The 12321-nt window shown below is 39.0% G+C and overlaps 1 protein-coding gene and 1 long non-coding RNA gene across 3 annotated transcripts; one reads left to right on the top strand and one right to left on the bottom strand.

Moving 5' to 3' along the window:
- Positions 1 to 6167: 6167 nt before the first annotated feature.
- LOC135544225 (uncharacterized) lies at positions 6168 to 10359 on the top strand. Of its 2 annotated transcripts, none has more exons than XR_010456308.1 (3): positions 6168 to 6243; positions 7986 to 8395; positions 8759 to 10359. It is a non-coding gene; the product is annotated as an uncharacterized LOC135544225 (long non-coding RNA). The 2 variants fall into 2 exon arrangements; XR_010456309.1 differs by having other exon boundaries at positions 8767 to 10359.
- Positions 7531 to 12213, bottom strand: im:7138535 (uncharacterized protein LOC797998 homolog). Its single transcript, XM_064971678.1, has 8 exons — positions 12155 to 12213; positions 11791 to 11897; positions 11168 to 11287; positions 10790 to 11058; positions 10609 to 10689; positions 10377 to 10493; positions 8228 to 8374; positions 7531 to 8127 (listed from the first exon to the last, which is right to left on the bottom strand). Exons 1-8 carry the CDS (start codon positions 12196 to 12198, stop codon positions 7963 to 7965), a joined length of 1050 nt encoding a protein of 349 aa, XP_064827750.1. The 5' UTR covers positions 12199 to 12213; the 3' UTR covers positions 7531 to 7962.
- Between the last annotated feature and the right edge of the window lie 108 nt (positions 12214 to 12321).

Genomic DNA, 12321 nt, shown 5'->3' on the forward strand with positions numbered 1-12321 from the left:
TCTGATAAAGCTTTTTATTTATTGAGGAAAGAGCATTGTTTGTGTGAGACAAACGTTTTTTATATAAATATATATTTTTTTATGGCAGGGAAATTCGCACTGACACTTAGTGTTAGTTAGCTTGGTGGCTATTCGTTTACCAATCTATGGTATAATGTTATTTGCAGTTGTATAACAATATAATTTAGGTCAACCACTTGCCTGGTGCAAAGTACAAAAAAAAGAGACTGTTTTTATTTGCAACTAGTAAGAACTTTTATTTTTGTGAGAACCCGATTAATGTGAACGTATACAAGTTTAATATTCTCCATATAGTCACTGTGATAGTAAATGTCCATTTCTGTTTTTTCAATTATTTATTTCACCTTTATTTAAATTGGTAGGCAAGTTGAGAACAAGTTCTCATTTACAATTGCGACCTGGCCAAGATAAAGCAAAGCAATTCGACACATACAACGACACATTGTTACACATGGAGTAAAACAAACATACAGTCAATAATACAGTATAAACAAGTCTATATACGATGTGAGCAAATGAGGTGAGATAAGGGAGGTAAAGGCAAAAAAAGGCCATGGTGGCAAAGTAAATACAATATAGCAAGTAAAACACTGGAATGGTAGATTTGCAGTGGAAGAATGTGCAAAGTAGAAATAAAAAATAATGGGGTGCAAAGGAGCAAAATAAATAAATTAATTAAATACAGTAGGGAAAGAGGTAGTTGTTTGGGCTAAATTATAGGTGGGCTATGTCCAGGTGCAGTAATCTGTGAGCTGCTCTGACAGTTGGTGCTTAAAGCTAGTGAGGGAGATAAGTGTTTCCAGTTTCAGAGATTTTTGTAGTTCGTTCCAGTCATTGGCAGCAGAGAACTGGAAGGAGAGGCGGCCAAAGAAAGAATTGGTTTTGGGGGTGGCCAGAGATATACCTGCTGGAGCGTGTGCTACAGGTGGGAGATGCTATGGTGACCAGCGAGCTGAGATAAGGGGGACTTTACCTAGCAGGGTCTTGTAGATGACATGGAGCCAGTGGGTTTGGCGACGAGTATGAAGCGAGGGCCAGCCAACGAGAGCGTACAGGTCGCAATGATGGGTAGTATATGGGGCTTTGGTGACAAAATGGATTGCACTGTGATAGACTGCATCCAATGTGTTGAGTAGGGTATTGGAGGCTATTTTGTAAATGACATAGCCAAAGTCAAGGATTGGTAGGATGGTCAGTTTTACAAGGGTATGTTTGGCAGCATGAGTGAAGGATGCTTTGTTGCGAAATAGGAAGCCAATTCTAGATTTAACTTTGGATTGGAGATGTTTGATATGGGTCTGGAAGGAGAGTTTACAGTCTAACCAGACACCTAAGTATTTGTAGTTGTCCACGTATTCTAAGTCAGAGCCGTCCAGAGTAGTGATGTTGGACAGGCGGGCAGGTACAGGTAGCGATCGGTTGAAGAGCATGCATTTAGTTTTACTTGTATTTAAGAGCAATTGGAGGCCACGGAAGGAGAGTTGTATGGAATTGAAGCTTGCCTGGAGGGTTGTTAACACAGTGTCCAAAGAAGGGCCAGAAGTATACAGAATGGTTTCGTCTGTGTAGAGTTGGATCAGAGACTCACCAGCAGCAAGAGCGACCTCATTGATGTATACAGAGAAGAGAGTCGGTCCAAGAATTGAACCCTGTGGCACCCCCATAGAGATTGCCAGAGGTCCGGACAGCAGACCCTCCGATTTGACACACTGAACTCTATCAGAGAAGTAGTTGGTGAACCAGGCAAGGCAATCATTTGAGAAACCAAGGCTGACGAGTCTGCCGATGAGGATGTAGTGATTGACAGAGTCGAAAAAGCCTTGGCCAGGTCGATGAATACGGTTGCACAGTAATGTTTCTTATCGATGGCGGTTAAGATATAGTTTAGGACCTTGAGCGTGGCTGAGGTGCACCCATGACCAGCTCTGAAACCAGGTTGCATAGCAGAGAAGGTATGTTGAGATTCAAAATGGTCGGTAATCTGTTTGTTGACTTGGCTTTCAAAGACCTTAGAAAGGCATGGTAGGATAGATATAGGTCTGTAGCAGTTTGGGTCAAGAGTGTCCCCCCCTTTGAAGAGGGGGATGACCGCAGCTGCTTTCCAATCTTTGGGAATCTCAGACGACACGAAAGAGAGTTTGAACAGACTAGTAATAGGGGTGGCAACAATTTCGGCAGATCATTTTAGAAAGAAAGGGTCCAGATTGTCTAGCCCGGCTGATTTGTAGGGGTCCAGATTTTGCAGCTCTTTCAGAACATCAGCTGAACGGATTTGGGAGAAGGAGAAATGGGGAAGGCTTGGGCGAGTTGCTGTGGGGGGTGCAGTGCTGTTGACCGGGGTAGGAGTAGCCAGGTGGAAAGCATGGCCAGCCGTAGAAAAATGCTTATTGAAGTTCTCAATTATGGTGGATTTATCAGTGGTGACATTGTTTCCTATCTCCAGTGCAGTGGGCAGCTGGGAGGAGGTGTTCTTATTCTCCATGGACTTTACAGTGTCCCAGAACCTTTTTGAGTTAGTGTTGCAGGAAGCAAATTTCTGCTTGAAAAAGCTAGCCTTGGCTTTTCTTTGGCTTTTCTAGCCTTGGCTTTTCTTACTTACTTACTTACTTCTTATTACTGCCAGGGGAATCCGTAATATTTTGAAAAGGAAATCTTTATTTTTGTATTGTAGGGGTAAGAGTGACGACTTTTATTTCTTTCAAAAAACTCATGCCTGTTCCACAGATACTGCGTTTTGGAAGTGTCAATGGGGGAATGACATTTGGTTTTCATTTGGTACTAACCGGTCAGCAGGTGTCGCTATTTTAAAAGGCAACTTTAAGGGTCATATATTGAGTCAATAAGCAGATAATACAGGGAGATGGATTATACTATTGGTAGATGTCAACCATGTTCAATTAATTGTTGTAAATACTTATGCTTCCAATAACAAGTCAAGTAACTGTATTTTATTTAGATAAATTGAGAGGAAAATAAGTAAAATTATGTCTACATTTCCATTGGCCAAAGTAATATGGGGTGGAGATTTTAATACAGTATTACATGATAATCTGGATAGATGGCCTCCTAAGGATAGCAAATATGTTTGTGAGATAAGGAATATATGTCTAAGGTTAGGTGTTCTAGATATTTGGAGACATAAGAACCCAGATAAGATTGTTTACATGGAGTACCAAAGATTTATCTATACAATCCCGTATTGATTTCTGGCTGATATCTGAAGATATGGCTGACAAGGTTGATACAGTCTCAATTGAACCATTGATTTTAACAGACCACAAAGGGATATCAATAAAGATAAATATGCATGATTTGTCAACAAAAAAGTTAGCAAAGGTTACTGGAAAATGAACAAGACTTCACTAGAGAATGAAGTATTTAAGAAGGAAGTAGCATGGATGGAAGAGGAGGCGAAAAGACTTCCATATGTATATTGATGATTAATAATACTCCCAATGAAAACCCAAAATAAATTTCTCAGCATGTTGCCCAGTTTTATCAGAATCTGTATACATCAGCCCAGCCAACTTCCAATATGGATCTTTTCTTAGACAATGTAGCAAACATTGCTAAGAAGATAGATAATGATTTCAGGGATTTTTGTGATGAGTTATCTGAAATTGAGATAAAAGACTATTAAAAGCCTTAAGGACAATAGGTCCCCTGGAAATGATGGTTTAATAAGCAAGTTTTATAAAGCATTCAACGATAAATTGATTCCTTTCATTCTTGCTATGTTCCAAGAATCAATAGAAAAAGGGGAGTTACCGGCTTCCTTAAAGCAAGGTGTAATTACTTTGATTTCCAAACCTAATAAGGATACTCTTTTATATAGACCACTGGGGACCCATTAGCCTGTTGAATAATGATGGGAAATTATTTGCCCTTGTATTTGCTAAGAGGTTGAAACAAGGCTTGCATCATATAATTGATGAAGAACAATCTGGTTTTATGCATGGTCGACACATTAGTAATAACATCAGGTTGATCTTAGATATGATTGACTATAATGACCTCATCCTTGATGATAGTTTTCTTATGTTTGTTGATTTTTATAAAGCTTTTGACACTGTAGAACATGAGTTTATGTTCAAAGCAATATGTTTTTTTGGGTTTGGTAACTTTATTTGAAAGCAGCCCAAACTTTATATAGTGGTTGTACTAGCTCTGTAAAATTAGCTCACGGGACATCCCAAAGATTTGGCATTAGGCAGGGCTGCCCAATTAGTCCAATTTGATTGGTTACTCAAATTATGACCCTTCATATCAAGAAAGGGAATTTTCAAGGTGTTTCAGCACTTGGCAATGAATTTAAACTAAGTCAACTGGCTGATGATACCACCATATTTTTAGGAGACAGGAATGAGGTTTCTAAAGCAGTTTCCTGTATTGAAGACTTTTCCTTAGTTTCGGGTTGAAAATTAATATCAATAAGTCAGTCTTATTTCCACTCAAGGATTGTGTTTTACAGGAAGTATATGGTATCCCAATTAAAGACAAGGTTACTTATCTTGGAATTGTTATATGCAAGGATGGAAAACAAAGGAGTGAATTGAACTTTAACCCCATTATTGAGAAAACAAAGGAGAAATTGAACCCCTGGTTGATGAGAGATATTTCATTATATGGTCGGGTTTTATTGTCCGAAGCTTTAGCGTTATCCAGATCGGTTTATGTCTCGTTATCACTTGACTTAACCCCCTAAAATTGTAGAGGACTTAGATAAGATTCTTTATCATTTTATTTGGAGCAACAAGCCTCACTATCTACAAAAATATATTCTCACTAATACCCAAGAACAAGGAGGTCTTGAGGTTTTAGATTTCAATACTCTAAATTATACTTGTAAAATAAATTGCATTCTGAAGTATGTTAAGAACCAGAACAGTATTTGGAATGTCTTCCCTAAGTATTTATTTGACTCTGGTGGTGGTTTAGAATTTTTGCTTCGATGTAATTTTGATGTTGATAAAATCCCATTAAAGTTGGCCAAATTCCATAAGCATGCAATTTTAGCTTGGATGTTAGCGTATAAACACAATTTTTCCCCTCACAGATACTTTTTATGGAACAACAAAGATATACGATTTAAAAATAAGTCTATTTTTTTCATAACTGTTAAAATTAAATATAAAATTACTTTGGTTGGTCAGTTACTGAATGAGGAAGGATATCTACTCATTTAGGGAATTTCTTGATTAGATAAAATTTCCAATAACCCCAAAATAATATGCAATTGTTTTTGATGGGATACCAAGGGGTGTTGTATCTCTTTGAAATTCCTCTGTGGTTGATGTAAGTAACATAGATTTACATGAAAATATATGCATTGGCAATATTAACATCAAAGATAAATGTAGTAATAAACCAATTAGGAATATTGTTTGTAATACTACAATTCCCTCAGCAAGATTCTTTTGGTCAAATATCTATGGTAATATACAATGGGGGGGAAAGCATTGAGAATTGCTAACAGATATTGTATCAGTAACAACGTAAAGGAAGTTTCACTTAAAATGTTACATAGAATTTATCCTGTGAAACATGTTTTGGAAAGATTCAAGCTGAATATTAAATATAACTGTGATTTCTGTGGAATGGAGACCATTTTGCATGTGTTTTTTGCCTGTATTTATAGTAGAATTCTTTGGGATTGACATACAGAATTTTGTTACAAAAAGAATAGGACCGATTGTACTATTTAATGGTTTGATATAATTATTTATTTCAGAAATTCTGACATGGATAAAGATGTAGTAATTTAATTCAACTGCTAATAATACTAGGTAAATTTCATATTCACAAATGCAAATGGTCTAAGTCAAAACCTAACTTTTTTTCACTTTATAAATTAGTTTAAACAATATGGCACTATTTTAACTAAAATGGAAAAAAACAGGCAATTAAAACTTGTATTATTAATGAATATGATTCGTTTGTTTAGGATTCCTGGCTATGTAAATAGTTTGTTTGCTTGTGATTATTCCTCGTTTGTTGATATTTGTTAATAAAAAGTAAAACGTTAAACCACTGAGGGGATTCGATTATCTGGCCCGGGTTACCCCGTTGAGAGGGGTTTGCACCAGGTGAACAGTTGATTGCATTCGTTTTGTAACCGGGCTGGCTCGCGCTGTTCAAAATCCACGACGACGTCGACTCAAACAGAGAGGAAGAGACGAAGCAAGAGGGATAGCTGGGCCCAAAATCTATCCTCTCAAGCAGGTACAGTGTTTTCGTTTTTTTCGCTCATCAAGCGAGGAGTTTTTGTATTGAGGTCAATGAGTATCGAATTTGGTAAACAAAAGTAATGCCCTATTTGCTACGTGTGGCATATTTAATCGAATATAAATTTCGTAATACTTAGGTTGTTACAAGTGTACTGGTATAAGTAGGTCGTGACATTCCAGCAACTTTGTTTCAATTAAATGTTAAATGTTTCAAGGACAAAATGGCATATATTTTGTTGTATTGGGGACAGATATATTATAAAAGTGAAGATCCAGTCAACTTTTAAAAAATTAGTCCACTGTTAAAGGTCCCACAAAAGTTATGCATGTCAGCGTTAAGCCTTCAAAGTATTGCACATCATAATGATGCAAACAGTGGACTACTGGAAAAAAATACCTAAAGATAGACACTTAAAATGTAAATTCAAACTAATATAATAAATGTGGCAAAAACAAAATATAGAAATGCTTTTCTATAACTCCCCCGTTTACAACGGTGGGAGAGTGCCAATATATGGAGGTGTAACAGTACTATTCTTGCGTTGTGTACAATCAATCATCGACACGAACTCCAACTTGTAGCACCAGTCATGAAGATGTATACAGATAGAAACAACACAAAATTGCACGTCATGCAATGCACCGGCTCACCATCCAACTCTGTAATCACGCACTGTACAAAATATACGAAACCCCCCATCAGACACAGTAAGTTGCTAGCTAGTATTAGCTGGAATTCTCTACAACAAATATGCACCAAAAACGCCATCTTATGTGTGGTGTTCTAATAAAATTTACAAATTGATATAAATTGTACATTTAAATAATCACTTGGGAGTATAAAAATCACTTTTGACGTAGTGCTTTGCAACCAACAACTTACTGCTGGTTCACTGGGACGATTCTAACTGAAACATCCACCCTCGTAAACAAGCCACGCAAACCAGCCAATAAGATGCCATGTTGAGTAGGTGAAGGCAAGACAAAACTAAAAAAAAAAAAAAAAACATTGGCTTAACAATAAAGTGGCAAGGGGAATCACCAATAGAACCCTGTTACAGAGGCACGGTGGCTTCAACATCGGACCCCATCAGTCATCTGTGTATATTTTAATCATTGGTCTGTACTGAAGCCACATATCATTTGCAGTGGTCAGTATATAATGGAAAAGATACTATAATGTATAGGTGCTCATCCAGAGTTATGTTTCATCCTCCTACATACCTGCCATACAGGACTATGACATTTATATCTGTGTTTTCTAATGATGATAAAACAAAAGTACAAGGAAGTACTTAAGGCTTTATTTAAACAGTGACATTTAAACGATATTGAAGTAATCAATCAAACAAATAGACTCTACAGGTTTCTAACATAAGCAATATATTCTCAAGTATTTTTAAAAAGACACTTTTTTTATCCACATAATCAACTTCCTATTTGTCCCCCTCAAAAATATCACAAATCGATTATAGCCTATCCTTATTAACATATTTCTTCAATTTAATTTAAATTCCACAGCAACACATTTTGTTGTTGAATTTGACTTTGAGCAAAATTTCAGGACTGCACCTTTGTGGATCTGCATAAATTATATCAATGTTAAACAAAATGTATTTTGATATTGAAATCTTCTTGCTTGTGGGTTTGTCTTTATCGCCATGTCGCTAAATTCTACCTTGTCATTTCCTTCATACAACCTATTGTGTTACTCTCATTTGTTTCTCTTTTTTCCAGAAAAGTTCTGTCGTTTCTGACCACCCCCTCTGCGTGGCCCTCCACGACCCCTCCCTCCCTCTCTCCGTCCCTCCCACATGGGCATGGGGGCCTCAATTTCTCCTGGCCGTCCACCCCGGTCTGGTACACTGCCCATCAATACCTTCACAGAGACAGAGAAGACAGAATAATCAGAATAGTACATCTCTTTATCTTCATTCTAAAAATCTAACAAAACTCAAAGCTAGTTAGCTACAGCATACCTTGTGGACTTTAGTGCTTTCCCCTGCCTTTACTGGTAAAATGTAAGATTGGTCTTTTCTTGCTGCAAGCAGAAGAGACATGGAGACTTGGGATATGAGGGGAAGTGATGAGAGTGGAGGTATTGAGGCAAGCACTTCACTGCGCTCCTGTGGAGAACATGGAAACAGGTTTGGCATTAATATACATACAATATACAAATACAATAAAGGAATATAAAACTAAACAATATATTTTGGGGATCTGTGTTACTGTCAAGTCTATATTCAGATAGTGGTGTGGGGGCTGTGCTTTGGCAAAGTGGGTGGGGTTATATCCTTCCTGTTTGGTCCTGTGCGGGGGTGTCCTCGGATGGGGCCACAGTGTATCCTGACCCCTCCTGTCTCAGCCTCCAGTATTTATGCTGCAATAGTTTGTGTCGGGGGGCTAGGTTCAGTTTGTTATATCTGGAGTACTTCTCCTGTCCTATTCGGTGTCCTGTGTCAATCTAAGTGTGCGTTCTCTAATTCTCTCTTTCTTTCTCTCTCTCGGAGGACCTGAGCCCTAGGACCATGCCCCAGGACTACCTGACATGATGACTCCTTGCTGTCCCCAGTCCACCTGGCCGTGCTGCTGCTCCAGTTTCAACTGTTCTGCCTTATTATTATTCGACCATGCTGGTCATTTATGAACATTTGAATATCTTGGCCATGTTCTGTTATAATCTCCACCTGGCACAGCCAGAAGAAGACTGGCCACCCCACATAGCCTGGTTCCTCTCTAGGTTTCTTCCTAGGTTTTGGCCTTTCTAGGGAGTTCTTCCTAGCCACTGTGCTTCTACACCTGCATTGCTTGCTGTTTTGGGGTTTTAGGCTGGGTTTCTGTACAGCACTTTGAGATATCAGCTGATGTACGAAGGGCTATATAAACAAATGTGATATATATGCAAAAAGTTAACGCTGACTTACACAGATCGTCAATCCTAATTTTCTTGCTGACTGTGGAACTAATGGTTCTGAGTTCGTCCCTGCGATTTGCTGTGCTCTCAGCAAATGCTCACTGAATGCAAAAAAAATGTTGCTCATCACACCTCATGTCACCATGGAGAAACTCTCAATCCTCGTCCTTGATTTGACATCTGAGGACTTCAACTTTTTGCTCCTGACTGACATGCCTTAACTTGCTGTTCACTGCGAAGACTCTCCCTCAAGATCCTCTGTCTGACCCTATTCAATGAAAACCTGTCACCTGGTATCCAGGGGGGAGGGGAGGGAAAAATTGCGCCAATGCAACAAAAGGGCATGTTTATGTTTGTTTTACACTGTAATGTATTTTTTTGGAGTACAATTGTTGATTCTTGCAACTCCAGACATTTTTGGGACTTATTCTGGAGACCCAGGTCTGATGGAATATGGTCCTTAGGAGTTGGAGATCTTATCACACTGCCATATTTAGCAGATATGATCCAAAGGTCAGTGCTGGCAACACCTTACAGACTGTTCCACATGGGGTGCAGCATGAAGCTGTGAAGATAGAAATGGACTTTGTTCCTGTGCTGTGCACATGCCTGTTAATTCTGCTCGAAGTGGCCTTGCGTTTGCGCCCATTGACTACAATTAAGTAATTTGCACTCTAGTGCTTTTAATATGGACATACATTAGGAACACCTGCTTTCTCCAATGACAGACTGACAGGTGAAAGCTACAGCACCTTATTGATGTCACTTGTTAAATCCAATTCAATCAGTGTAGATGAAGGGAAGGAGACAGGTTAAATAATAATTTTTAAGAGTTGAGACATGGATTGTGTAGGTTTGCCATTCAGATGGTGAAGGGGCAAGACAAAATATTGAAGTGCCTTTGAACGGGGTATGGTTGTAGGTGCCAGCTAGACTGGTTTGAGTATGTCAAGAACTCAACAGTTTCCTGTTTGTATCAACAATGGTCCACCACCCAAAGGACATCCAGCCAACTTGACACAACTGTGGGAAGCATTGGAGTCAACATGGGCCAGCATCCCTGTGGAGTGCTTTCAAAACCAAATAATTGAGGCTGTTCTGAGGGCAAAAGGGGGTGCAGCTCAATATTAGGAAGGTGATTGTAATGTTTTGTACACTCAGTATCGATTTAGCCTGCATATAAAGTAACGTTTAGTAGAGGCAGTGTTGCATACCTTTTCCTTCTCTCCCCAGGCAAAGGACTGAAGTGTGACCTGAAAACGTTTGATCATCATTTGGCGTCGACAATTATAGTCCTCTAATAGAGCCCGATTTATCTTCTGGACTTGCCTCTAAATAGGTGGAAAAACCAATACAGGAATGAATAATCTGGTGAATAAATAAGGTACCAAATACACTGACAACCTTCAGCACTGTCATGAGGAACCCCCCCCTTTGACAACCTACCCATTGCTCAGAGTTGAGATTGGTGTCCAGCAGAGGTTCTGTCATATCGCCACACGGCAATACCGCAAGACGGGACTCCACCTGAATAGTAAAGTGTGATAGAGAAGCGGGCACTGTATCAACAGCAACATTCTACAGACACTTTTCATATCACATCCTGTCTGAGTCGGTCTCTCCTTACCTGATGGCACACATCTGTAAGCCGTGAAGACTCGTCCATGTTTAGGGTTTGAAGCAACAAAGCCAATTCACGCTCTGTTTCTTCCTTCCTGTCACCTTGTTCCATCTCCTGGCCATCTTCATATTCTTTACACCAGTTCTTTGTATCAACAATGCTGGGATCTTCCGCTCTCTGCTCTTTCTCAGATTTATCTTCACTCTTCTCATCCTCTGGATGTAATTCTTTATGTTGAAGTATACGTGCTGCTTGTAATTCTGACACCATGTACTCTACAAATAAGACCATAAGGATAATAGCATCAACAATACACAACATACATTATTCACTTCATTTCAACACTTTTACATTTCAAGAACTCCCACCTGCCTAATCTCTCACCAGTGACTTTGTTGAGGAGAGGAGGACTCAGTGGATCTGTGGTCAGTGCAGCGTAGGGACAAAGTAGCTCGGTCAGCAGGGTCCGCAACTCCCCCACTAGGACAATACCAGTCTTTTGGTCTGAAATGCATGCATACCAAACACACACACCATAATTGAGCAAGGCACTTAGCTCTAATGTGCTTCAGGGACACCGTACTACTATGACTGACCCTGTAAAACAACACATTTAACTTCACCTGTCCTGTGTATGTGAAAATAAAACATTTATTAAAAAAATAAATATATAGATATATATATATAGTGTGCAAAGCTGTCATCAAGGCAAAGGTTGGCTACTTCGAAGAATTTCAAATATAACATTTTGATTTAACACTTTTTTGGTTACTACATGATTCCATATGTTATTTCATAGTTTTGATGTCTTCACTATTATTCTACAATGTAGAAAATGTGTATTTTTTAAACAACAACCTGGAATTAGTAGGTGTGTCCAAACTAGTAGGTGTGTGTGAGTGTGTATATATATATATATATATAGCAAGTGTCTGTAGGTGCACCTTCTAGTTGCTACCCTTGTATCATGTACAATTGCATGATGACTTAGTTGTAAGGTTATATACCCTGTAACTCTGTGCAGACAGCCCTCAATTCTGACGCCAGCCAAGTGAGCAGCGGACAAGGAAGCTCATCACACCTGCACCGTCTGACACAGACACTGCTTGTGTACCTGAAATAATGTTAAAGTAATGACCGAGATCAAGCAACACGTGTATTAACTAGATAGATAAGGTTCAGAAAACACACAGTAGCGAAAGCAAACGTATTAAACTGGGCCTCTAAGCGACGAGCTGACCTACTCTTGTGCTGTTTACTTGTCTACCCCATCTGGCACGTGCAGTACGTCTGCTAGCTAGGCTTCTGACATCCGTTAGCTAGGTAGGAGGCATAATCTAATCTGTTTTCAGAATAAACCTACATACTCACCCAAGAGCCCTTATAGCATATATTGTTCCTATATCTCTCTCCATTACAGACTCAATAGAACACATTGAAACATGTATCCAAACATGTAGCTATTGCATTCGCAACAAGTAATTTTCCTTTCCCGTCTTTCCCAAATGTTTAGTTAAAAAGTTGCAGAAGCTCTGTAC

This window comes from Oncorhynchus masou, chromosome 8, assembly GCF_036934945.1.
Source record: "Oncorhynchus masou masou isolate Uvic2021 chromosome 8, UVic_Omas_1.1, whole genome shotgun sequence".
Lineage (NCBI taxonomy): Eukaryota > Metazoa > Chordata > Actinopteri > Salmoniformes > Salmonidae > Oncorhynchus > Oncorhynchus masou.

Coding starts and splice junctions, on each gene's coding strand:
- im:7138535 (XM_064971678.1), bottom strand. CDS start 12,198: ATGGAGAGAGATATAGGAACAATATATGCTATAAGGGCTCTTGG. Junction 11,898..12,154: donor TATGCTATAAGGGCTCTTGG/GTGAGTATGTAG, acceptor ACATTATTTCAG/GTACACAAGCAGTGTCTGTG. Junction 11,059..11,167: donor TCTCCTCAACAAAGTCACTG/GTGAGAGATTAG, acceptor TCTTATTTGTAG/AGTACATGGTGTCAGAATTA.